The following is a 27,539-nucleotide window of genomic DNA, read 5'->3' on the forward strand; positions in this document are numbered from 1 at the left end:
TAGCGGTTCATTTGTTAAAATACTACAGAGACCTGAAGAAGACTTCACTGAATTTGTAGACTGGTTCTCATCTGCTCTCTACTGTCAAATTAACAGTCCTACAGTGGAGGACATTTTGTTAAAACAATTAGCCTATGAAAATGACAATGAAGATTGCAAGGCTGCCCTTAACCCTATTCGTCAAAATGGCAGCCTTGCCGATTTTGTGCGAGCATGTCAGAATACTGGTACACAGGCTCACAAACCAACCACGCTAGCTCAAGCAATTTGTGCTGCCTTTAAAAATAACTTTAGCTCTTCCCCTGCCAAATGTTTTCAGTGTGAAAAACCTGGACATATGAAAAAGGACTGCCATTCCTGGCCTAAAACAGGTATTACAATACCTCCACCTACTTGTAACAATAAAACACCGGGACCGTGTCCTCAATGCCAGAAAGGCAATCATTGGGCTAATCAATACAGATCAAAATTTCCTAAGAATAGTTCCCCTTTACAGCCAGGAAACAGCCAATGGGGCCAGCCCTAGGCCCCACAAACAATGGGGACATAGCTGGTGAGGATCTCCAGCACACCCTTCAGCCTATCTCCAGCCTCTCAGCCGCTGCCAGCGGAAGTGCTGGGTTGGACCTCCCAACAGAGTAGCTGTTCAGATTAATGAATCGGACCCCCTGTAGCAATCCCTACTGGGATCTAAGGCCCCATTCCACCAGGGACCATAGGACTCATTCTGGGCAGAAGTGGCCTTACTCTCAAGGGCCTCCAAATTCTTCCTGGCCTTATTGACCTAGACTATTCAGGGGAAATCAAAGTAATGGCTCTTTCTCACTCATTCCATGTCATTCCTCAAGGTCAACGAACTGCTCAGCTCCTCCTCTTGCCTTGCTGCTGCTGCTGCTAAGTCACTTCAGTCGCGTCCGACTCCATGTGATCCCATAGACGGCAGCCCACCAGGCTCCCTCATCCCTGGATTCTCCAGGCAAGAACACTGGAGTGGGTTGCCATTTCCTTCTCCAATGTGTGAAAGTGAAAATTGAAAGTGAAGTTGCTCAGTCGTGTCCAACTCTTAGTAACCCCATGAACCGCAGCCTACCAGGCACCTCCATCCATGGGATTTTCCAGGCAAGAGTACTGGAGTGGGGAGCCATTGCCTTCTCCGTCTCTTGCCTTACCATGCCCCTAATAATTATAATCCTGTCACCAGAGGAAAACGAGGATTTGGGAGTACAGGTGATCAAGTAGTGTGCTTTACTCAACAAATACTCTCAGATTGGCCCACTTGTAAGGTTAAAATTCAAGGAAAAACCTTCTCTGGTCTCTTAGATATTGGAGCTGACTTTCCATCATTACTTCTCATCAGTGGCCAGATGACTGGCCCGTGACTGAACCCCAGGGAAAAATCTCAGGCTTGGGAGAACCAACAACTTGCTCAGAGTTCAGCAATTCTTCCCTGCCTAGGGCCCGACAAACAGCTTTGCCTAGGGCCCGACAAACTGCTTACCCAATGGCACCTAGTTCTCTCCAACAAGGGAAAGGCAGATCACATGATGGTGAGAACTGGGTAACAACCAGGAAAAGGGCCAGGAAAAAATTTACAGGGAGATCCTCCTTTACCTATTCAACCCAAACTGGACAGAAAAGAGCTAGCATATAAAAATATTTAATGAGGGCCATTGACATTTCTCTGTCACTACACGCCACATCTAATGTGGCTTACATCTAAACCTGTTTGGGTGGATCAATGGCCTCTACAAAGGAGAAACTTATGCATTTACAAGCCTTGGTAGAACAGTTTCAAGCAGGACACATAGAGGAAAGTACTAGTCCTTGGAATACTCCAGTTTTCACAGTCCCTAAAAACATCAGGCAAATGGAGGCTGCTTCATGATCTTTGAGCTATTAATGTAGTAATGCAACCCATGGAGGCCTCGCAGCCTGGACTCCCATCCCCTTTGGCCATACCTCAAGACTGGCCAATTGTAGTTCTGGATCTTAAAGACGGATTTTATACAATCCCCTTAGCTCCACAAGACAAAGAAAAATTTGCCTTTTCAGTACCCAGTATTAACCAACAAGCCCCCATGAAACGGTACCAATAGAAAATGCTGCCTCAGGGGATGATGACGTTATGGCAACAGTACGTGGCTAGCACTCTGGAGGGAGCTCGATCCCTCTGTCCTCAAGCCTCCATCATTCACTACATGGATGACATACTCTTAGCTGCCCCAGAAGTCTCTCTTAAACCCACTTTTTCACCAAGTTCAACATGATCTTATATGATGGGGACTACATGTAGCCCCCCCAAAAAATTTAAAGAACAGCTCCCTTTTCCTATTTAGGTTATCAGGTTTCAGAACATACCATTATACCCCAAGAGGTACCCATTAGATGCGATAATCTCAAAACATTAAATGATTTTCAGAAGCTTTTAGGAGATATTAATTGGTTGTGCCCTGCTTTGGGCATTCCTACCAGTTCACCAGTTTACCAGTTCAGAGACTCTTAAAGGGGACTCAGCCCTTTCTTCCCAGACTCTGACGCCACAAGCTAAAAAGGAACTTGATAGAGTAAATACTGCCATTCAAAATGCTCAACTTAATCATATGATCATCCTATTCTGTTCATTGTCGTAGCTTCTCCAGAAGCCCCTATGGGAGTTGTATTTCAAGAACAGCCCACCTTTGGCATCATAGAATGGCTGTTGGCACATTCTCAGGAGGGCAAAACTCTGATGACGTACATTACTCTTGTGTCTAATTTAATTACACAAGAAAGAAAGCATACTTGCCAGTTAACTGGCTTTGATCCTCAAACTATTCATGTTCCATTTGACAAAACTCAACAACAGCATCTTTGACAGACTTGCTTATCATGGCCAGTTGCCCTCACTGCTTTTGCAGGCATTTTAGACAATCACCCTCCTGCACATAAATTATTACAGTTGATTTCCCCAACTCCCTTTGTGTGGCCCAGAGTCACCAAGGCCACGCCTACCCCAGGCGCTCCTACTTATTTTACAGATGGCTCTAACAATGGCAAAGCAGGCATTACCTATCCTGAGGAGTGAGAAACTCTAGTAACTCCCCATACCTCGGCAGCGGGTGCAACTAGTAACAGAAATTACAGTACTTGTTTCTAAAGATCTCTATTAATATTTTTAGTGACTCTGCCTATGTTGTTGGAATGACCAAGTCTATTGAGACTGCAAAAATTAAACATGTTAATTCTGAGGAATTATTCCTCCCATTTCTCCAACTTCAAAAAGCCGTTTGCTCCTGTTCCTTTCCTTTCTTTATTACACATATTCAAGCTCACTCCCCTCTCCTGGGGCCTCTCACCCTTGGCAATTCTCAGGCTGACCTTTTAACGATGCCCATTTTTAAGCAGGCTTACCAGTTTCATCAACTTCTTCATCGATCTGCCGCTCCCTTAGACATCAGTTTAACATTACTAAATCCCAGGCAACACAAATCATTCAAGCCTGTCCTTCCTGTCAACAAGTCAGTGCTTACCAACCTCCACCACCTGGAGTTAACCCTTGAGGGGTTACTCCAAATGAAATTTGGCAGATGGATATAATCCATTTTCCTGAGTTTGGACACCTTAGCTACCTCTGTGTTTCTATTGCTTCTTATTCTCACATGCTTTGGGCTTCTGCTCATCCCAGTGAAGCCACCATTCATGCCCAATGCCATTTATTAGCTGCTTTCGCTCATATGGGCATTCCAAAGAAACTTAAAACTGACAACGGGCCAACTCACACCCGTAAAGCTTTTACAATCTGTTGCTCTCTCCGGTCTATTAGCCATTCCACAGGCATCCCATATAATCCAACTGGCCAAGTTATTGTTGAATGAGCACATTATGCTCTTAAAAGTCAACTTTTAAAACAAAACTGGGAATAGCAGGGAAATCTCCACCTGCACATCTGCATCTAGCTCTCCTAACCTTAAATTTTTTCACAACAGATGACCAAAAATCAATCCCATATGAGAAACACCATTCACATTCTCCTTCAGTACAACACCCACAGGTCTGGTGGAAGGCGCCAGAAGGTGGTCCACGGGAAGGACCAACCCCCTTACTAACACGGGGAGGAGGATGTGGTTGTGTCTCCACAGGTCAAGGCCCTGGTTAGATACCAAGCAGGTGCATCAAGCTTTACCATGGATCCCCCATTTGCGCCACAGGAGATGTGGGATCCCACAATCAGCATGGCGATGATGACAAAGAAAGTCCAGAGGCTGCGCCTGGCAGACTGCCCCCGGCCCCCCACCCAAGTGAGAATGACAACCACGCACTCGTCAGGCACCTCCTATGACTTGCGGACAACTGAAGAGCCTCAGTCAAAAGAACAAACAGATGCTCTTGCACACTCACACACCTAAGACCCAGGAGACCGTGCTGCTGGCTGTGCTGGCACTGGTCTCCTGTGCTGTAACTGGGGCAGATGCTGATTTGTATTGGACTTATGTCCCAGACCCTCCATTAGCTAGACCCTTAACTTGGATTGACACTTACCCTACAATTTGGACCAACGATTCCCATTGGTTCCCTGATCCTAACGGGGCACCTCCAAATTTAACATAAAAAGAGCCCTATATTATTATTCTGGACTGACCATGATAGTCCTGCAATCAAAACAAAAAGGGGGAGATGTTGCAGCCTGGCAGAGCAGAGACCAGAACCTGCCCCATGACTCGAGGGTGCGGCAAACTGCACTCTCGTGATTGTCCTATAAGCATGCCAAACGGACATACTTGGAGCGGAACGTGCTCTCTGCTCCGCTTCACTGCCTGCCCCTGCGTCTGTCCCCATGGAAATAAAACAAGTCATTTCTGATCAACAGCAAAGCCTTAACTTGACTCCCTCTTTACGGTGTGCTGATCCAACTCCCCAGGATAGCTATTCCCTAATGATCTCAAGTGACTTCTACCAATAAAAGTGCGGGCTGAAAGGAGCCATTCTGTCTTCCTGCCACGGAGAGCAGGAGGAGTCCCCGCTTGCCAAACGATATACGTCTGCCTTTTCATTGCGCGCCCGCCCCCGTTTCCGGTCTTTGCCACCTGCCGCGCTGGACGCGGCACCCACAGTATTGCAGATGGTCAAATGGGGAGTGAGGGAAAGCCAGGGATAACATAATCCGGTCCCCAGGGCCTCCTTCACAGGCAGGTGGCCAGTGAGGGTGCACAGGGCCCCACTCTCAGAAGAGCCCTGAGCTTGGAGTTTAATGCTCACTGGTTACCCTAGCCAAAGTCTAACCGATTCTATCTCTGAATCTGTTTTCTGTGTGGAGTCTGATGGGACAGCGGAGCACGCGTGTTAAGCTTTACAGCTCTCCTGCAGTCTTCCCCCCCTCAGCTCCCTGCCTCCTGGCTGACCGGTGCCTGCGCCCCGGGTCTTGCCCTACCTTCTCCTCCCCGCCCCTGACCAGCGACTGCTCCATCTGTCCCCAGTGGGGCGCTGGCTCAGGAGCAGGGTCATAGGTCAGGCGTGCACCCCAGGGTGTCTCTGGGAGGATCATGGCAGCCCGTCACTGACCTGGGCTAGGCAGTGCTGAGATGTGCTCGCCAACAGGCCACTGGGGGGTGGGGGTGGGGGGTGGGGAGCTAAGGGCTGGCCTTTTGCCCATCCCCCATCCGGGTACCAAGCACATTTTCACATGGAGATGGCACAACCTTGGGGTCATAGTGGGCCCATGGGAAGCAGAGCTGCCTGGGCCGGGGGTGGGGGGTGCGATGTCATGAAATAGCAAATAAAAACACAACTGCTAGACAGATCACAGAAGAAAGGAAAATGTTTTATATTTTAGTACCTTTGACAGTGGAAACAACCCAAATGTCTATCAACCAATAAATGCGTCAACAAAATACAGCCTATTCATACAATGAAACATTACTCAGCTATAAAGAGGAATGAAGTGATTCCTCAAAAATATAGATACAGTTACCACATGGCTCAGCAATTCCACTTCTAAACATGCACCCAGAAGAAATGAAAGCAGGGACTCACAAAGATATTTGCATACACATGGTCACAGCCACATTATTCCAAATAGCCTCAAAGTGGAAGCAACCCAAAAGTCTATTAAAGGATAAATAGACAAAATGCGGTATATACATGTATACTGGAATATTATTCAGCCTTAAAAAGGAAGGAAATTCTGACACATGTTACAACATGGACAAATCTTGAGGACATTTTCCCAGGTGAAATATGGCAAACACAGAAGGACAGATATTTAAATGAGGTTCCAAAAGTAGTCAAATTCATGGACAAAGTAGAATCATGGTTTCTGGGGTAGTGAAGGAGGCAGGGAATAGGGAGTTGGTGTTTAATAGGTACAGAGTTTCAGCTGGGGAAGATGAGAACGTTCTGGAGATGGATCGTGGTGACAACTGTACAAGTGACTATACTCAATGCCAGAGCACTGTGTACGTAAAAATGGTTAGAATGGTGTATTTTACATTATGCATATTTTACTTCAATCAAGCAAGCAAGTCTATGTTCTTACCAAAAAGAAACGAATAAGCAGGTTCTTACCAAGGGAGGTCCACCCAAGAAAATGGTACCCTGCTTGCGGACGATGATGTTTTCATCAGCCATTGCAGGCACGTAGGCCCCGCCTGCTGTGCAGGAGCCCATGACCACTGCTATCTGGAATCCAAGCACACAGGACACTCATGCAGTCAGCTCCGACAGTGAACACAGCCTCGGGATCTGCAGGCCCACGCACAGTACCAGGGCGCGTGACTAGCTGGTCCCTGTGTTGTCTTTGTTTTTCTTGGGTTTTGTTTTGTTTTTTTTTCGGGGGGGGGGGTTTGTCTGCACTGTGTGGCTTGCAGGATCTCAGTTCCTGACCAGGGATTAAACCGAGGTCATGGCAGAAAATCTTGGAATCTTAACCACTAGGCGACCACGGGACTCCCTGTGTTTCATTTTTAAAATGGAGTTCTCGAAGTGTTTAGAACTGTTTCCTAATTTTTGTATGAATACATTTTGAAGGGCTTAGGTCACACTTTTACAAAGCTTGTGGACAACCTCCCTGTCAAATGGAAGACTGGCCAGACCACTACACTGAGCGACTAATGGAGAGGAGAAACTCACAGTCAACCCACAAATTAGCAAAATCACATTAAAAGGACAACTTTTATACCTAATAATAATAATAGCAATAATAAGTCCTCTAAACAATTGCCACTTACTTCATAGGAATACTGAAATAATTCTCCAAATGAGCAACATTAATTTTGTGTTACCCTGAATATAAGACTTCCTAAATATAAAACTAATGTTAGCCTCACAATTGAAAATCTTGCTCAAAAGAAAGTCAGTTGTGTTGAAGCTGGGTGATGAATACTTGAGGGTTCACAGTACTATTTTTTCTACTTTTGTGGGTGCTTAAAATTTTCCATGATAAAAGTTTTTAAAAACTTCCTGCTTAGAGATTAGTATGATACAATAATAAATATAGATTTTGCTGATTAGTCCTAGATAGGAATAAATACCACCACGAAGAAAAATAAGAGAAGTATGTAGTGAATATTTTCTTAAATTACCATATGAAAGTAGTTTTACTAATTCCAATATTCCATCAGTTTTCCTTCTAGTCATATAAATACCTAGTTTGAAAAAGAAAAAAGCCACACTACTATTAATCCAAAAGCAGAAGGCAGCATGAGTTAACATTTTTCTATTTAGATGGCTGTCACGAAAGGCATTTTCTACTGTTTCATGTAATGTTATTAAAAATAGCTTTAACATTTCTTTGTCAATATATAACAGAAATGTTTATCACTTACTGTTTTGCTTGTTTGCTTATCAATCACTGAGAAGTCTTTTTCTTTCTGTTTTATTGGAATATAATTGACATACTGGGCTGCCTAAGTTTAAGATGTACAGCATAATGATTTGACTTACATGTATCATGAAATGATTATCTTAGTAGGTTTAGAAAATATCCACCATCTCACTTAGATATAATTTTTTTTTTTTTGCTGCACCATGCAATGTATGGGATTCTTAGTTCCCTGACCAGGGATCAAACCCATGCCCCCTGCAATGGAAATATGGAGTCTGAGCCATGGACTGCCTGGGAAATCCCTAAAATTTTTAAAATGGAAGAAAAATGTTTTTCTTATGATGAAAAAAATCTCTTAGGATTTACTCTGAACAGCTTTCATACATAACATAGAATAGCATTAATTATATTATTCATATTGCACATTATATCACATTACTTATTTATCTTATAAGTTTGTACTTTTTGACCACTGTCATCCAATTCCCTTTCTGTCCAATCCCTATAAATCTGATCTCTTTTTCTGTAGGTTTGTTTGGTTGGTTGAAGTATAATCAACCTAAACACTATATTAGTTACTGTAATATGACATAGGGATTTGATATCACTATACATGTCAAAATGATCACCACAATAAGTCCAGCCAAGGTCTGTCACCATATAAAGATAGGACCTAATTCCTGGCTGTATTCCCCACACTGTACATTTCATACCCACGGCTCATCTTACAACTGGAAGTTTGTACCTCTTAATCTCCCTCACCTATTTCTCCCCCTGCCCCTGCCTCACCTCCCTGCAGAAGTTTGTTTTAAAATATCTATGGCTAGAAAAACTCTTGCCCATGAGTACAAAGAAATATTCATCACAGCAATGTTTATAATAGCAAAAACATGCAAATAACCAACAGGTCTATCAATACAATATTTTGAAAGGGATATTTTGGATAAATAAATTCTTTAAAAATCTGAAGCAAATGGTACTAATGAACATATTTGCAGGGAAGGAATAGAAATGCAGATAAAACAGACATGGGGGCTGGAGGAGAGGGGAGGGTGGGATGAATTGATAGAGGAGCATCAACACACACACACTGCCATGTGTAAAACGGTATAAAAAGCTGGCGGGAAGCTGCTGGACAGCACAGGGGGCTTAGCCTGGATAGGGGTGTGGGAGGGAGGCTAAGAAGGGAGGAGATACATGTATACATATAACTGATTCACTTCGTTGTACAGCAGAAACTAACACAACAATTGCAAAGTAATTATACTCCAATAAAAAAATGTTAGGCAAAAAATAACAAAGGAAAGGTTAGTACTTCATAAATCCAAGTGGAGGGTACATCAGTGCTCGGTTCTATTAGTCTCTGTACTTTCAAGTTTGAAATGTTTTATAGGTTTTTCTTTAAGTTTATATCAGAAACAAAGGACACAGTTTCACCTTATCACCCTGTTCTCTGCACTAGAACACTAGAATCCACTCAAACTACTTCACTATCAAAAAAGTCAAGGAACTAGAGAAGAGTCACAATGATGTAAGAATATAAAACAGGACAATTTTCAAAAGATCTAAAGAGGCACAGCAGGGTTCCATGAAAACAATATGGAACAAAAGGAGAGAAAAGAGGAGCAACCGCCAGTAAGTAGTGGTCTGAGACCAAGAATGGGGCGGTGGCGGGGGTGGGGGGGCGTGAAGGAGACAAAGAAAGACGAGTTATTTTGTCAAAATGTCGTAAGACAAAAATGAGGGAAATGAAACGAAATGCCATTCTGCCATCTCAGGGTGGAGAGAAAAGATGTACCAATTTAGCAGAAAAGTCTCTCAAGTGAATAGCTGACAAATTATTAGCACATCTAGTCAGGGAATTTTACCACATTCCTTTTCTTAGGCTCTAAAATCACTGCAGACTATGACTACAGCCATGAAATTAAAAGACATTTGTTCGTTGGAAGAAAAGCTATGGCAAACCTAGATAGCGTATTAAAAAGCAGAGACATCACTTTGCCAACAAAGGTCAGTATAGTCAAAGCTATGCTTTTTCCAGTGGTCATGTAAGGATGTGAGAGCTGGACCATAAAGAAGGCTGAGCACCAAAGAATTGATTCTTTCCCTGGTAAAGAATTCACCTGCAGTGTGAGAAACCTGGGTTTGATCCCTGGGTTGGGAAGATCCCCTGGAGAAGGGAAAGGCTACCCACTCCAGTATTCTGGCCTAGAGAACTGCATGAACTGTATAGTCCATGGGGTCTCAAAGACTCGGACATGACTAAGCAACTTTCACTTTCTAACTGTGGTGCTGGAGAAGACTCTTGAGAGTTCCTTGGACAGCAAGGTGATCAAACCAGTCAATCCTAAAGGAAATCAACCCTGACTTTTCATTGGAAGGACTGATGCTGAAACTGAAGCTCCAATATTTTGACCACCTGATGTGAAGAGCCAACTTGTTGGAAAACACCTTGATGCTGGGAAAGATTAAGGGCAGGAGGAGAAGGGGGCAACAGAGGATGAGATGATTAGATGGCATCAATGACTCAATGGACATGGGTTTGAGCAAAGTGAGAGATAGGGAAGGACAGGAAGCCTGGCGTGCTGTAGTCCATGGGGTCACAAAGAGTCAGACATGACTGAGAGGCTGAAAAATGACAACAAAGAACACTTCAGGCGCCTTTTCTCTGCAGAAGCTCTATAATCAAGGAAATCAACAATCCACTTCTCCAAAGCTAGAAAAGATATCACAAATGTATAGAGAAGACCTTTGCTTAGTAATAGGTAGGAGATTGTGGCAGGCAGCTTCTAAAACACCCCCACCCCACTTCATCATCCTAGACTCTTGGTATGCACATCCTATATGATCCCACTGCCTTGAGTGTGTGGTAGATCTAGTGATATGCCTCTAACAAACGGAGTATGGCAAGTGATGGGACATCACTGCTGTGCCCAGGGTATGAGAGACCACGTCTTCTGTCTTGCTGGCCCTCTCTCTTGCCCACCTGCTTGCACACTCTAATGCAGCAGCTGATGTGCTGTGATGTGCCCTATGGAGAGGCCCACAATAGGAAAGAACCTACGACAGCTCCTAAGGAACTAAGAAAGGCCTGCAGAGAACTGAATCCTGCCATCAGCCAGTGAATGAGGAATGGGGTGGAGCCTTGAGAGGATGCAGTCAGTCACGTGATCCAGCTAAGAGCAGGGCTCCAAGATCCAGCTAAGCTATGCTCAGACCCTGAATCCATAGAATCTGCAAGACAATAAGCATTGTTGTTTTAAACTGCTATGTTTGGGGATAATTTGTTCTGCAGTAATGGAGAACTAATACAGAGATCAAAAATCATCTCCCTCATGTGACTGCGGAGAAGGCAATGGCACCCCGCTCCAGTACTCTTGCCTGGAAAATCCCATGGACGGAGGAGCCTGGTGGGCTGCAGTCCATGGGGTCGGGAAGAGTTGGACACGACTGAGCAACTTCACTTTCACCTTTCACTTTCATGCATTGGAGAAGGAAATGGCAACCCACTCCAGTGTTCTTGCCTGGAGAATCCCAGGGACGGCGGAGCCTGGTGGGTGCCGTCTATGGGGTCTCACAGAGTCGGACACGACTGAAGCGACTTAGCAGCAGCAGCATGTGACTGCAACTGAGGCACCTCTGAAGACCTGGGATAACCTGTGTTTGAAGTGCTTTGTTGCTGTTGCTCTTTAAGTATCTGTGAACTGTTCCTCTAGTCCAGAGGTGGGAGACAGACCAGCACTAACACTCTGTGCCACCCCAGAGAGTGATGAGAAACCAAGGGAAAGACAGGGATAAACTGTGAAGCCATTATGCTAAGTGACAGAAACCAGTCACAAAAGACCACTTACTGTGCAACTCCATTTACACAAAATGTCCAGAATAGACACATCCATAGGTTACCTGGAGGGACTGAGTTAAAAAATGAGATTAACTGCCAATGGGTGTGGCATTTTCTTCTGGAGTCATAAAGTTGTCTAAAACTGATTCAAGCTTGTAAATATCCTAAAAACCACTGAATTTACATATTAAATGAGTAAATTGTATAGTATGTGAAATATAATCTCAATAAATTACTTTTCTATAAAACATAAAATTAAAACAAAACACAAGCGTTAGAGTGACTAAGTATATAAGAATCAATATTCTCACATTTTTCATCAATAAGAAAGAGAGGCTATACCAGTTCTAAGCATCCAATGGAAAACTTAATATCGCTAAAGCAAATTCTGAAAATAGAAATAAGAGAACACAGCGAAGTCACCACTGTCACACAATCTCCTCTTCTGCATTTAATTCTGAGTCCTTCACTCACTCACAGAATACAGTGAATGGGCACCGAGCGCTCTGCCTCTGTGTCTGCCGCTATTTCTCACAGAGCGTGGGGACCCCAGGGCCCAAAGCACCGAGGACTTTCAGGCCCCAAAGCATTTGTCCAGAGTACAGTGAAGACCTTACACTGGGCCATGCTGAACAAAGGATCAGAATCCCAGAAAGAAGATTCTGCTGCTTTCTCTACTAAGAGGACACCAAAAGGACACAAGGAAGCTCTGTGGCCATAAACCGTGCGGGCCACACTCAGCATGGGTTTGGCTGTGTGGGTGATGCAGCCCAGGCACCGTGGCAGCAGAGACATCACAGCGCCCTTCATCTGCATCAGGACACGAGACCTCCCAGCAGCTCCACAGAGAGGCCACTGTCCACTCCTTCACCTTTGAGGTGGGCCTGCTCTGTGACGCAGACAAACCAAGAGATCCCTCTTGCAGGGTCAGCAGTGCTATGGCGGCTCAAAAACTCAAATCCAGAGCAAGAAAACAGCCAGGAGGCTGAGAATGTGTGACTGACAGTACCAACCTCGTCATCACCACCACGGGCAGCACAGCAAAAGCTGTCAGTGAAAGGAAACGAGAGGCTAAAGAACAGAGGGAAGAGTCTGGAAAAACTTTAGACAAAATTTCATTACCCTCCAGGTCTTGCCTGCACAGAGACTAGTTGCCATTGTACCAAAAACAAATTACATATTATAGGTCAGCAGCCTGCCCTGTGGATGGGGTCTCTGAGATGAAGTCAAGAGGTTTGATACCTAATTCTGAGAAGCTGTGTGAACCCTAGACCTCCATCTTTCCACTGAACAATTGCAGAAGACCATGCAGTTCAAAGGCTCTCTCTGATAAATGTAACAGAACTTGGGGAGGGAGATTTTCAGCTGCTTGATGGAAAAGCCATTAAACTATAATTTTTTTTTAAATCTCTCATCTTATTCCTTTTTCCTTTCAAAGTAATATAGAAAGCAAATACTCCCTGTATCACACTATTTGCTTCAATCCTTGGGTGGGGAAGATCCCCTGGAGAAGGAAATGGCAACCCACTCCAGTATTTTTGCCTGGAAAATCCCATGGACAGAGGAGCCCGGTGGGCTACAGTCCATGGGGTCCCAAAGAGTAGGACACGACTGAACACAAGGCACCTAAAGTGTTACCATTAAAAAAATAAAAGCCATGATACACACATATCAAGTCAACAGCTGTCTAGAATTTAAGAATATTATCAACTAAACCATCTGATCACACTGTTGATCCTATAACATGCATGCTTATCTGTGCCCAGTGGATAGGATGAAATGTACACAGAAAACAAAAAAATCCACCTTACCCAGAACATTCTGCTTCTTCCCCAAGCTTTTTATCAGAGAACTTCAAAACAATCAAACAGAGTGGTTTCTTCTAACCCTAACCCTGTCTGGTTTCATGAGCAGATTCATGTGCATTTAAAAAATAATACACAGTGTTTATCCTAACTAAGACCCTCAAAACATTTACCAAGGCCTGAAGCAAAGAAAATAAATTACAAAAATAATAAGCTAAGCCAAAATGGATAAGAAGGAAATGGTAAGAAAAGGAGGAAAGTAAGGACTTTGAGAATAATTTCAGGTCCATCGCCAAAAAGAACAGGCAGAAATACAAAGAAGAAAAAAGGAAGAAAGGCCTGAGGATCTGCAACTAGCATGGCTAGGTGAATGACGCCTATTTCCGAAGAAATAAACTGTTAATAAGAACAGAAATACTTGTTGCTGGTGTAGTAAGGATCACAGTAAAACAAGGAAGAGAATTAATGCATCAGAGCAAAAATCAGTCAGACTAGACTCTCACTAGACTATAAAAATTAATGGCAATGTAAGACCTGAAGAAAACAAACACTAAGATCCCACTTCTGAAGAGAACTGTAAGTCTTACACTTAAAAAGTCAGCAATGCGGGAACCACAAAAGAAAATAAAGACTAATGGACACCAATATGCCAAGTCTTTAAACTTCAAAGACAAATCAGAGGTCCTAAAACCTATGAGAAAGTAAGGAAAAATGAAACAGGAGAGAATACAGAGAGTATCTAGTTAACTGTTTTTTCTTGAGTGCAAAAACAAAATGATTGGACTGGGAAGATCTGTAGGAATCTAGTCACATCTTCACAGCTGCAAAATATAGGACATAACAGAGAGATCGTTGTACAGAGACATACTTCTTAGAAATGGATAAATGGATTTAAAATGGTCAAGGTTAATAATATTAAATAAAAACCAATCTTGGGGAAGAAAACAGGAATTGAACCAATATAGAAAGTTGGTGCTCACTGGGCTTCCCAGGCGGCTTGGTGGTAAAGGATGCACCTCCCAGGACAGGAGACACAGGAGATGCAGGTCCATCCATCTGTTGGGAAGATGCCCTGGAGAAGGAAATGGCAACCCACTCCAGCATTCTTGCCTGGAGAATCCCATGGACAGAGGAGTCTGGCGGGCTTTAGTCCATGATATTGCAAAGAGTCGGACACGACAGAGCACATAGTGCTCGCTATCAAAATGCACATATATATATATATATATATATGTATATATATATATATATATAATGCACATATATAACATAACTGCAATTACAACAGTGATTGCTTTATACAGTAAAATGCAAAAAAAAAAAAAAGATTGTTTTTAACAATCCATCTAAGCTAACATCTTAAATACAATAAATAATAAAACATGGGATTTTCCAGATGGCGCAGTGGTAAAAGAATCTGCCTGCCAATGATTAAAACACAGGAAACAGAACCACTTTATAGCCATAAAGAGTTTCACTCTTTTAATAAATTATTTGGTAGGCAAATAAATGTGTTGGGATGTAAATAATCCTATATTGTCTCTAATCCCAAGTGGCATAGAGTTTAGTAAGGGAAATTAGTCAGGATATGTCTAGATAAAAGGGATAAATGCTACTAGTAAGGCAAAGCACAAGAATTACGGGAGTTGGGTGCAGAAAAGATTATTTCCAGTAAGGGATTCTCGGAAGCTTTCCTGGAAAAGGTGGCATCTAAGATGGACTTTGGAAAATGGGTTAGAGACAAAGCAACCCACTTAGATTAGGGGAAAGAGGGCTCGGTGGATCTGAGCAGAAACTCATGACCACGGTGCATATGAAAAACGGCAAACGGTTCAGACTCGTGGCAGTTTACAGTGCATGAGCCATAAAGCTAGCAAGGTCGGAACCTGATCACACGAGGTCTTCAGTGTCAGGCTACAAAGTTTGGTCAAAAAAAGGGAACAAGACAAAGAATAACCCTGTAGTCATGTGTAATTTCACTGTGTAATCACAACGTATTTGATTCTGGTTATACTTAAATGGCCTAATGGCTTTCCCTACTTTCTTCAATTTAAGTCTGAATTTGGCAATAAGGAGTTCATGATCTGAGCCATCGTCAGCTCCCAGTCTTGTTTTGCTGACTGTACAGAACTTCTCCATCTTCAGCTGCAAAGAATAGAATCAATCTGATTTCAGTGTTGACCATCTGGTGATGTCCATGTGCAGAGTCGTCTCTTGTGCTGTTGGAAGAGGGAGTTTGCTATGACCAGTGCGTTCTCTTGGTAAAACTGTTAGCTTTTGCCCTGCTTCATTTTGTACTCTTAAGACCAAACTCACTTGTTAATCCAGATATCTCTTGATTTCCTACTTTTGCATTCCAGTCCCCTATGATGAAAATGACATTTTTTTTTTTTTTTTTTTTTTGGTGTTAATTCTAGAAGGTCTTGTAGGTCTTCAAAGAAGACCTTTCAACTTCAGCTTCTTTGGCATTAGTGGTTGGGGCATAGACTTGGATTACTGTGATATTGAATGATTTGCCTTGGAAACAAACAGAGATCATCCTGTTGTTTTTGAGATTACACCCAAGTACTGCATTTCAGACTCCTCTGTCGACTATGAGGGCTATTCCATTTCTTCTAAGGGATTCTTACCCACAGTAGTAGATATAATGGTCATCTGAATTAATTCTCCCATTCCAGTCCATTTTAGTTCGCTGATTCCTAAAATGTCAACATTCACTCTTGCCATCTCCTGTTTGACTGTTTCCAATTTACCTTGATTCATGGACCTAACATTCCAGGTTCCTATGCCATTATTGTTCTTTACACTATTGGACTTTACTTTCACCACCAGACACACCCACAACTGGGCACTGTTTCCACTTTGGCAGAAGCAGAAGATATTAAGAGGAGGTGGCAAGAATACACAGGAGAACTATACAAAACAGATCTTCACGTTCCAGATAACCATGATGGTGTGATCAGTCACACCATCCTGGAGTGTGAAGAGCCAGACATCCTGGAGTGTGAAGTCAAATGGGCCTTAGGAAGCATCACTACAAACAAAGCTAGTGGAGGTGATGGAATTTCAGTTGAGCTATTTCAAATCCTAAAAGATGATGCTGTGAAAGTGCTGCATTCAATATGCCAGCAAATTTGGAAAACTCAACAGTGGCCACAGGACTGGAAAAAGTGAGCTTTCATTCCATCCCAAAGAAAGGCAATGCCAAAGAATGCTCAAACTACCGCACAATTGCACTCATCTCACATGCTAGCAAAGTAATGCTCAAAATTCTCCAAGCCAGGCTTCAACAGTACATGAACTGAGAACTTCCAGATGTTCAAGCTGGATTTAGAAAAGGCAGAAGAACAAAAGATCAAATTGTCAACATCCACTGGATCAAAGAAAAAGTGAAAGAATTCCAGAAAAACATCTACTTCTGCTTCACTGACTACACCAAAGCCTTCGACCGTGTTGATCACAACAAACAGGACAATTCTTAAAGAGATGGAAATACCAGACCATCTTACCTGCATCCTGAAAAATCTGTATGCAGGTCAAGAAGCAACAGTTAGAACTGGACATGGGACAGTGGACTGGTTCCAAATTGGGAAAGGAGTAAGTCAAGGCTATGTATTGTCACCCTGCTTATTTAACTTACATGCAGAGTACATCATGCAAAATACCGGGCTGGATGAAGCACAAACTGGAATCAAGATTACCGGGAGAAATATCAATAACCTCAGATATGCAGATGACACCACACTTATGGTAGAAAGTAAAGAGTAACTAAAGAACCTCTTGATGCAAGTGAAAGAGGAGAGTGAAAAAACTGGCTTAAAACTCAACATTCAAAAAAATAAGATGTGGCATCTGGTCCCATCACTTCATGGCAAATAGATGAGGAAACAATGGAAACAGTGACAGACTTTATTTTCTTGGGCTCCAAAATCACTGCAGATGGTGACTGCAGCCATGAAATTAAAAGACGCTTGCTCCTTGGAAGAAAAGCTATGACAAACCTAGAGAGCATGTTAAAAAGCAGAAACATTTCTTTGTCAACAAAGGTCTGTGTAGTCAAAGCTATGGTTTTTCCAGTAGTCATGTATGGATGTGAGAGTTGGACCATAAGAAAGGCTGAGCACCAAAGGATTGAATGCTTTTGAACTGTGGTGTTGAAGAAGACTCTTGAGAGTCCCTTGGACAGCAAGAAGATCAAACTAGTCAAGCCTAAAGGAAATCACTCCTGAATATTCATTGGAAGGAGGGATGCTGAAGCTAAAGCGCCAGTACTTTGGCCACCTGATGCCAAGAGCTGACTCATTAGAAAAGACCCTGATGCTGGCAAAGACTGAAGCCATGAGGAGAAGGGGACGGCTGAGTACGAGATAGTTGGATGGCATCACCAACTCAATGGACATGAGTTTGAGCAAGCTCTGGATGGTGAAGGACAAGGAAGCCTGGCGTGCTACAGTCCACGGGATCACAAAGAATCAGACACAACTGAGCGACTGAACAACAACATTTGTACATAGACAGAAAAGGCCTGAACTACCTATGGTAAAGGCAGTAGGTAATATGTTGATTATCTGCCTAGCATCAAAGGAGTACCTGGGGGTACAAAAGTAAGAAAGATTTACTTAAAGGGATTAAGCAGGGGTAAAAGCAAAGAAGAGTCAAGGCTGACATCAACGTTTCAATTGTAGGGAAAAGAGCAGGAAGAAAGCGCCACCAGCAGCACAGAAAACACCGGTGAAGGGACATGAATCAGCAGGGAGAGCTCAGTGCACAACGTCTAGTCTAGTTGGAGCCTAGGGTACCAGCAGGATCATTCAAACAACAGAACCTTAAGGGTAAATAAGTGGGGGTGGAGGGCAGACATGTCATAAAATTTTATACACCACCAAGGACAAGCTCTCAGGTGGGGCAGGAGGATTACACGAAGAGAGGGGGAGGAGGAAACCAGTGGCCTAAGGAGAACTTCTTCCCTGGTGGCTCAGTCGGTAAAGAATCCGTCTGCAATGAGGGAGACCCATGTTTGATCCCTGGGCCAGGAGAGATCCCCCAGATAGGGAAATGGCAACCTACTCCAGTATCCTTTCCTTGAGAATCCCATGGGCAGAGCAACCTGGTGGGTCACGTGGGGACCCACAATCCATGCGGTCGCAAAGAGTGGGACACAACTGAGCAACTAACACACACACACACAATCAGAACTTCAGGAAAGGGGAAATGACAAAACCAACAGTCTGCGTGGTCTCCAGGAGGCCAAGGTTAGTGGTGACCTCTGAGGGCAGCAAGGTTTTTAGGAGACTAAGCAGTCAGGAATGAAGATACTGGGCCAAACCTTAAGAAGTCTGGTAACCCAGGGAGGAAAAGCTTCATGGAACAGCAGAAGTTAGAAAAGGTCCTTTTCTTTTGGCCTCATTTTTTGGGGTACTTGTTCCTTTGAAAAAAAAAAAAAGGAGGGGAAGTCAACATGATAGAACAGTGCTCACAAATATCTTGACTTTTTCAGTAAAGCTCAAAGCAATAGCTTCAGTACAGATAACCAATTTAGCATTCATATATTGGGGAAAAGATTAGAAGAGGCACCATAGATGTTAGTGTATGATAACAATTAGATTTTTTTTAATTCAACAAGGTTCACAGAATATAGGGGTACTTCCCTAGTGGTCCACTGGCTAAGACTCTGTGATCCTAACACAGGGGGCCTGTATTAGATCCCTGGTCAGGGAACCAGATCCCATATGCCACAACTGAAAGATCCTACATGCTGCAACTAAGACCCAGTGCAGTCAAATAAATAAATATTTACTAAAAAAAAAAAAAAAAGAATATAGGAAGGCAAACCTTAACCACAAACATCCTACTGGGGTGAAATACAAAAAACAAATGTTATGAGAAGCAGCTCAGTTAAGGAAATACTGATGTTAACATTTTTAGGAAATACGGACCTTCCTGGTGGTCCAGTGGTTAAGATTCCACCTGCCAATAGAGGGAGCGTGGATTTGATCCCTAGTCCGGAAAGATTTCACATGCCATGGATCAGCTAAGCCCATGCATCACAACTCCTGAGTCTGCAGTCTAGAGCCTGTGCTCCGAAACAAGAGAAGCTATAGCAGTGAGAGGCCCTGGCGTGGCACAGTCCAACTAGGGAGCAGTCCCTACTCGCCGCAACTAGAGAAAGCCCACACGGCCATGAAGACCCAGTGCAGTCAAAAATAAATAAACGAATACAATTTTTAAAACATTTTAGGAAACAAAAATTAAATAGGCAGACTGAAGGCATTCAGTCAAATGCCTCAGACATACTAGATATTTTATGATAAGCAGATAAATGTTTATTAAAAATATAGAAGGACACTTTTAATTTTAAAAACACTCAGTTTTTAAAACACTCTTTAAGCTTCAGGTTCCACAGGAGCAGAGACTCTACCTAGTTTTACTCACCAGTGTAGGGCCTGGCTTAGAGCAGCTTCTCCATAAATATTTGCTAGATGTTGGTTGACGTATTATGTGGTTTCTACAGAAGCTACATGAACCGAAAGCCAGAGCACAGAAGAAGCATGCAAGGTGGCAGAAGTCTACCGTGGGTTGAATGTCCACACTCGAATCTCTGGAACCTGTGAATGTGATCTTACTGGGGGGGGGGGGGGGGGAGAAGGGGGGGGGAGGTCTTTGCAGATGTAATTAAGTTAAGGATCTTGAGATAAGATCATTCTGGATTACCCAGGGGTAATCCAGTGACAAGAGTCCTTATAACGAGGAGATGGGACGCAGAGGAGAAGACCATGTGAAGACAGACAGAGACTGGAGTCATGCGGCCACATGCCAAGGGAACGTCTGGGGCCATCAGAACTCAAAGAGACGAACAGAGTCTTTCTTAGAGCCTTGGGAAGCAGCGCGGCCCTGGTGCTACCTGATTTCAGACACCTAGCATCCAGAAATTTCTCCTAAAAGACAAAAGATCACAATAAGAATTTCTTACCAGATAATGGATGGAAGGGCTGACTGTGCAAAAGTGAACAAAGCTGAAGTTTCTGTTTAGATAAACAAAGCGTAGAGATAGGCAAATTTGTCACATAACAGTAATCTGCTAAGTTACTTAGTTGTGTCTGACTCTTTGCGACCCCATGGACTGTAGCCTACCAGGCTCCTCTGTCCACGGAATTTTCTAGGCAAGAATACTGGAGTGGACTGCCGTTTCCTTCTCCAGGGGATCTTCCCGACCCGAGGGATTGAACTTGCATCTCTTAGGTCTCCTGAATTGGCAGGAGGGTTCTTTCCACCAGTGCCACCTGGGAAGTTCACATAACAGTAACAGTAAAATACAGAATAAAAATAACAATACATTATATTGCTAGAATATAAAGAAGAGATATAATAATTGCAGGTGATGACTAATTATTAGAGTATTAATAAAAATACTAAAAACTTAAGAAATTCAATAACAACAAAAAAAGACCTAAAGGAATGGCAGCAGTATCATTAAATATTTCAAACATACAAAAAAGATTAGAATAAAATAAATATTCTTTACCTAATGCCCAGTCTCAATAGATCTTGACATTTGGCTAAACTTACTTCTGAATTTTTTTAAAAGAATAAAATATTTCAGATACAGTTGAAGGCTCTACAGACCTCCTACTAGCCTTTTTCTCCTCCCTCCCACCTCAAAAGTAACCACTGTTCTAAAGGTGAGTGTTTCTTTCCCATGTACCTGTTTAGACACAAATAATAGATTATTTGATATATTTAACATTTGCATACAGAGCAACTGGTTATACATTTGCTTTTTTTTTAACCCAACATATTCTTTGAGACTTATTTCTGTTGACACATACAATTCTAGTTTGTTCATTTTATTTTTTCTAATTTATTTTTAATTGGAGGATACTTGCTTTACAATATTGTGATGGTTTCTGCAATACATCAACATGAATCAGGCATAGGTATACATACATTCTCTCCTTTTTGAACCTCCCATCCCACCCCTCTAGGTTGTCACAAAACACCAGATTTGAGCTCCCTACATCATACAACAAATTTTCAGTGGCTATCTGATTTTATACATGGTCATGTATATGTTTCAATGCTACTGTCTCAATTTCTCCCACCCTCTCCTTTCCCCACTGTGTCCACAAGTATGTTCTCTATATCTGCATCTCCATCCCTGTCTTGCTGATAGGTTCATCAGTGCCACCTTTCTAGATTCCATATATATATATGTTAATATACGATATTTGCCTTTCTCTTTCTGACTTACTTCACTCTGTATAATAGGTTGTAGGTTCATCCACCTCATTAAAACTGACTCAAATGCATTCTTTTTTATGGCAGGGTAATATTTCACTGTATATATGCACCACAACTTCTTTATATATTTATCTGTCAATGGACATCTAGGTTGCTTCCATTTTCTAGCTATTGTAAATAGTGCTGCGATGAACACTGGAGTACATGTGCCTTTTTCAATTATGGTTTTCTCAGGGTATATATGCCCAGTAGTGAGATGGCTGGTAGTTTTATTCCTGTTTTTTTTTTTAAGAAATCCCTGTACTGTTCACCATAGCAGCTATATTAATTTGCATTCCCACCAACAGTGCAAGAGGGTTCCCTTTTCTCCACACCTTCTCCAGCATTTATTGTCTGTAGATATGTTGATGATGGCCATTCTAAGCAGTGTGAGGTGATATCTTATTGTAGTTTTGATTTGCATTTCTTTAATAATGAGTGATACTGAGTATCTCTTCATGTGTTTATTAGCCATCTGTATGTCTTCTTTGGAGAAATATCTGTTTAGGTCTTCTGTCTACTTTTTGACTGGGTTGTTTGTTTTTCTGGCATTGAGTTGTATGAGCTGCTCATATATTTTAGAAATTAATCCTTTGTCAGTTGTTTCATTTGCTATTATTTTCTCCCATTCTGAGGGCTATATTTTCACTTTGTTTATAGTTTCTTTCACTGTGCAAAAGCTTTTAAGTTTAAGTTTAAGTTTAAGTTTTAAGTTTAATTAGTTCCCACTTGTTTATTTTTGTTTTTATTTCCATTACTTTGGGAAGTGGGTCATAGAGGGTCTTGATATGATTTATGTCAAAGAGTGTTCTTCTGCCTATGCTTTCCTCTAAGAGTTTTCCAGTTTCTGGCCTTACATTTAGGTCTTTAATCCATAGTTCATTCATTTTAACAGCTGAATATTTTAACTCTCCCATGAACGGTCATTTACTGTGTTCTTTAACTTTTGTTATAAAAAATAATGCTACAAGTAACGTTCTTATGCATGTCTCCTCATACATACACTAAAATTTTTCCAGAGTATCATCCTAAAAAAGCAATGACTCAGTGTCCTTCCTTTTTAAAAACTCGTTTCCTTTGGAATTAACCTTTACTACACCATAACAATATTCCCATATTTAGTAGATGAATCTGACTAGGCTTTCTGTGGAAAAAGAATACACAATTAGTCAATTGTGTATTGATTATCCTTTGTCTCTTTACCCAGTTATGTTTTTCTTTATAGAACTTATCACAGTTTGAAATTATCATGTACTTGAGATCGGTTCAAGATGGCAGAGTACAAGGACATGTGCTCGTCTTCTCCTGCCAGTGCAACAAAATCACAACTAGTTGTTGAATAACCATCAACAGGAAGACATTGGAACCCACCAAAAAAAGATACCCCACATCCAAGGACAAAGGAGAAGCTGCAAGGAAATGGTAGGAAGGGCACAAGCACCATAAAATCAAATGCTATACTTGCTGGGTGGGTGACCCACAAACTGGAGAACAATAATACCAAAGAAGTTGTTGCACAGTTGTGAAGGTTCTACACCCCACATCAGGCTCTCCAGCCTGGGGATCTTGCCAAGGGACTGGGAATCACCAGGGAATCTGACTTTGAAGGCCAGTGGGACTTGATTACAGGGCCTCCACAGGACTGGGGGAAACAGAAACAAAACGATGTGTGCACCAGGACCAGGGGAAAGGAACACTGACCCTACAGGAGACTGAGTCAGACCTACCCGTGAGTGTCTAGGGTCTCCTGCAGACGCGTGGGTGGGCAGTGGCCTGCTACAGGGAGAAGGGCCCTGGTAGCAGCAGTCCTGGGAGATGGGTCTCAGCATCACTTCTCTTGGAGGATGCCAACAGCCCTATCACAGAGCCTCAAGGGGCTTCCCAGGTGGTGCTAGTGGTAAAAGCCCACCTGTCTATGCAGGAGATAAAAGAGACACCGTTTTGATCCCTGGGTGGAAGATCTCCTGGAGGAGGAAATGGCAACCCACTCCAGCACTCTTGCCTGGAGAATCCCACGGACAGAGGAGCCTGGTAGGCTACAGTCCATAGGCTCGCAAAGAGTCGGATATGACTAAAATGACTTAGCACACACAGCGCAGAGCCTCTAGACTCTAGGACTTGGTCAGTCTCAAGCCAAACAACTAACAGGGAGGGAGCACAGCCCCACCCACCAGCAGACAATTGTATTAAAGTTTTACTGAGCATGGTCCTGCCCACCAGAGTGTGAGAGACAGTTTTGCTCATAGCCAGTCCCTCCCATCAGGAAGCCTGTATAAGCCTCTCATCCTCATCCACAGAGGGCAGACAGAAGAAATAAGAACTGCAATCCTAGCAGCCTCAGAATTAATACCACAACCACAGAAGCTAACCAAAATGAAAAGAAATGGGATTATGTCCCAGATGAAGGAACAAGATAAATCCCCAGAAAAACAACTAAACAAAGTAGAGATAGGCAACCTCCCAGAAAAAGAATTCAGAATAATGATACTGAAGATGATACAGGATCTTGAAACAAGAATGGAGAAGATGCAAGAAATGTTTCCAAAGACCTAGAAGAACTAAAGAACAGAGATGAACAACATACTAGAAGGAATCAATAGCAGAATAACTGAGACAGAAGAATGGATAAGTGACCTGAAGACAAAATGGTAGAAATCAATGCTACAAAACAGAATATAGAAAAAAGAATGAAAAGAAATGAAGACAACCTAAGAGACACATTAAATGCACCAATATTCATATCATAGGGGTCCCAGAAGAAGAGAAAGAGAAAGAACCTGAGAAAATATTCAAAGAGATAATAGCTGAAAACTTCCCCAACATGGAAAAGGAAATAGTCAACCAAGTCCAAGAAGCACAGAGTCCCAAGAAGGATAAGCCGAAGGAGAAACACACCAAAACACAGTAATAAATGGACAAAAACTAAAGACAAAGATAAAATATTAAAAGCAACAAGGGAAAAAAGACAGACAACATACAAGGGAAATCTCATAAGGTTATCAGTTGATTTCTTGAAGACTAAACTGTATATTAAATTCTCTTTTGGAACTTCCCTGGCATTCCAGTGGTTTGGATTCCATGTTCTCACTGCCAAGGGCCTGGGTTCAATCCCCAGTCAGGGAACTAAGACCCCATAAGCTGCATGGCATAGCCAAAAAAAGTAAAATTCTCTTTTAAGTCATCTCAAAATACCTGGTTAGCAAAGACATTTGATGCAAAAAGCAACATATCTCATTAATAAGAAATTACCTGTGTAATGCCTTTAGAAGACATAACTGCCTGATTGTAGAATATGCGGCCAAAGTGATCTCGATCTGGAAATACCTCTGCTTGTCGAGGTAAATTTGCCCCTCCTGAGTCAACTGAAGACAGGGGAAATAACAGATATAAGTACATCTCAATGAACAAAACATCCTATACACAGGAAGACTTATCTCAATGATAATAGCACCAGTTCTTAATTACATTCACAAAAAAATTTGCTCTATCTTTCTAAACTCTTCTGCAGCCTCTTTCTCCAATCCTCCCACAGAGCTCCCTAAATTGTATTGCTTTCTTCAAACATATTAGGCTCTCCTACCCCTATGCAAAATTCCACTTGAAATATTTAGGACATTCTCTGCTTTGAGGATTAGCCCCAGAAATCGCAAAAAATCCTTAACCGGTTCAACTGAAAATGGATCTCTCTCTCTCTCTCTTTTAAAACAATCCAAACATCATCTACCGAATTCATGGGATAGTTTTATCACACATCGCCTTCTGTTTCTCTTTTCACTGTAGGTAACAGTGGCGGATAAGAATGTCAGCTGAGATCAAAACAGAATTTCCTTATTTCACAGCTGTGTGACCACAGAAGTATTTCTGAGCCATTCTATGCCTCAGTTTCCCCACCCGTGAAATGAAGGTACCAGCAGAGTACCATAGGGTGGCTATCAGGATGACGTGAAACAGTATATGCAAAGCACTTAGTTCAGCACATACTTCGAGTGCAGAGTCAACATCACAGGAAGCTAGCTGGTCTTACACCTATCACTATGAGTCTTCTATTGGTGTGTAATACATTATATCCTGTCTCCAATTCACCATGCGGAAGACAGACAACACGACACCCTTAACTGCATTCCCTACAGTGTTGGGCACAGCAGTTGCAAGCTGTGGGGTCCCATTTGTTGTTTTCTATATGTGCAAAGCAGTTCACACTCTAAGTCAATCAGGTAAATTCACTTCCACAGGAAAAAGAAATCTCATCTGTACCTGTTCAAATATTCACAGAAATGAACAACAGATACTGGTGTTTTTACAAACTAAGCTAATATCTAGGAAGTGCCAATTTTAAACTGCCTTGCTTTTATGTTCTTTTAAAAATATCCTTAGCTTTAATTATTAATGTATTTTAATTCCAAAGATAAATTTACTTTCACTGAAAATTAAATTTCTTTAAATTATGTTTGCCCAAATTATGTACACACTCAAGCATTTAACCTAGTACCTGACAGTCAAGAGACTCATAAATATTAGCTATTATTTTTCATAGTTTGAATCCATTATGATAAATAGAAAAACAAAAATATATAGAAGAAAAAAAAACACCACTCATGTAGAGGAAAAAATAGCACACCCCAAAATAGTGTCAGGGATTCCTCCTCAGTGATGTTATAATGGGTAGTTCTATTTACTCTTTCTCCCAGGGGTTTTAACAAAGAATAAGTATTTCTTTTGAAATTATGAGAGAAACCAATAGCTATTCTTGAAATGCCCACTGATAATGTCATATACATATACATATATATATATATATATATATATATACACATATCCTTCTAAACAACCTTTTACTTCTTAGCTGAATAGCAGTTTGTTTTACAGTCCTTATAACTTGCCCAAGTAAATGCAGGGGAGCCTGTTTTGCATCGCAATTTCTTGTGCTCGTAAGTGTTTCTTCACAGTCACTGGATAGTAGCTACCTCCTTTGACTGTGGCATCGTTGGCAACAATCATGCATTCTATTCTGAAAGGCAGAAATTTCATTGGAGAGAGAATATGAGAGATTTTTTTAAAAGTAAAGACCAACTGCATCTCATTATAAAGACACTCCCAATACAACCTGGCAATTTCCAGTATTAACACATATCACTAATGATAGCCATTAGTAGGCAATCTTATGGTATAGGAACTTTAATCACTGTTCATATATTCATTTATATAAAATGAACCACTTTTAATTAGTTTACAAACTCATATCTAATTTTTTTAAAGAATCGTCACCCCACAGTAGCAGAGAAAAACTAACAACCTAAGCCACATTTTGCAATGTTCTTTGAATGAAACAGTCCTAACATTATAAGACGACAACAACAATAGCAAATCCAAGTCTCGAGATGAGAAAAATCTCTCATGATAAACTTCAGAATTTCCTTTTAGGAAGGTAATTTTCAAAAAGGAAAACTGAGCCATTGAAAGTATTTATGTTTCATATTTTCAAAAGTTCTTCATGTTACTGCCATATGCTTTTCTATAAAAGTAAAAGAAGTTAAAAATACAACATTTATCCTGCCTAAAGTAACAATAGGTGCAAATTTTAAAACAGTATTTTTGAAAGCATATACTATAATGAGTCACCAAAACCAGTTTGTCAGGTACCATGGCTCACAAGCAACTGGCAAGAAGCGGGAAAGTGAATGAAGAGGCCAGCAGAGAGCCTGCTGAGTGCTGCCAGGAAAACTGAAAATTGGAGGCTCACTTGAAACTTGAGAGAACAGTGTGGTCTTCACAAAATTTAATCTTTATATTTATGACATTTTGTTACCTCACTTTATAT

General features: G+C 41.8%; 1 protein-coding gene across 3 annotated transcripts in view; it reads right to left on the reverse strand.

The window, feature by feature from the left end:
- MCCC2 (methylcrotonyl-CoA carboxylase subunit 2) overlaps window positions 1-27,539 on the reverse strand; it is an 82,485-nt gene that overhangs the window by 30,985 nt on the left and 23,961 nt on the right. For 2 of the 3 annotated variants that reach the window (XM_061129587.1, XM_061129589.1), the window contains exons 5-7: window positions 26,602-26,729; window positions 24,971-25,083; window positions 6,541-6,654 (exon numbers count right to left, since the gene is read on the reverse strand). In XM_061129587.1, coding sequence (XP_060985570.1) covers window positions 6,541-6,654; window positions 24,971-25,083; window positions 26,602-26,729 — 355 coding nt within the window. The remainder of the gene's footprint in view (window positions 1-6,540; window positions 6,655-24,970; window positions 25,084-26,601; window positions 26,730-27,539) is intronic. The other variant, XM_061129588.1, reaches the window with a different exon arrangement.

This window comes from Dama dama, chromosome 25 (genome assembly GCF_033118175.1).
Source record: "Dama dama isolate Ldn47 chromosome 25, ASM3311817v1, whole genome shotgun sequence".
Classification (NCBI taxonomy): Eukaryota; Metazoa; Chordata; class Mammalia; order Artiodactyla; family Cervidae; genus Dama; species Dama dama.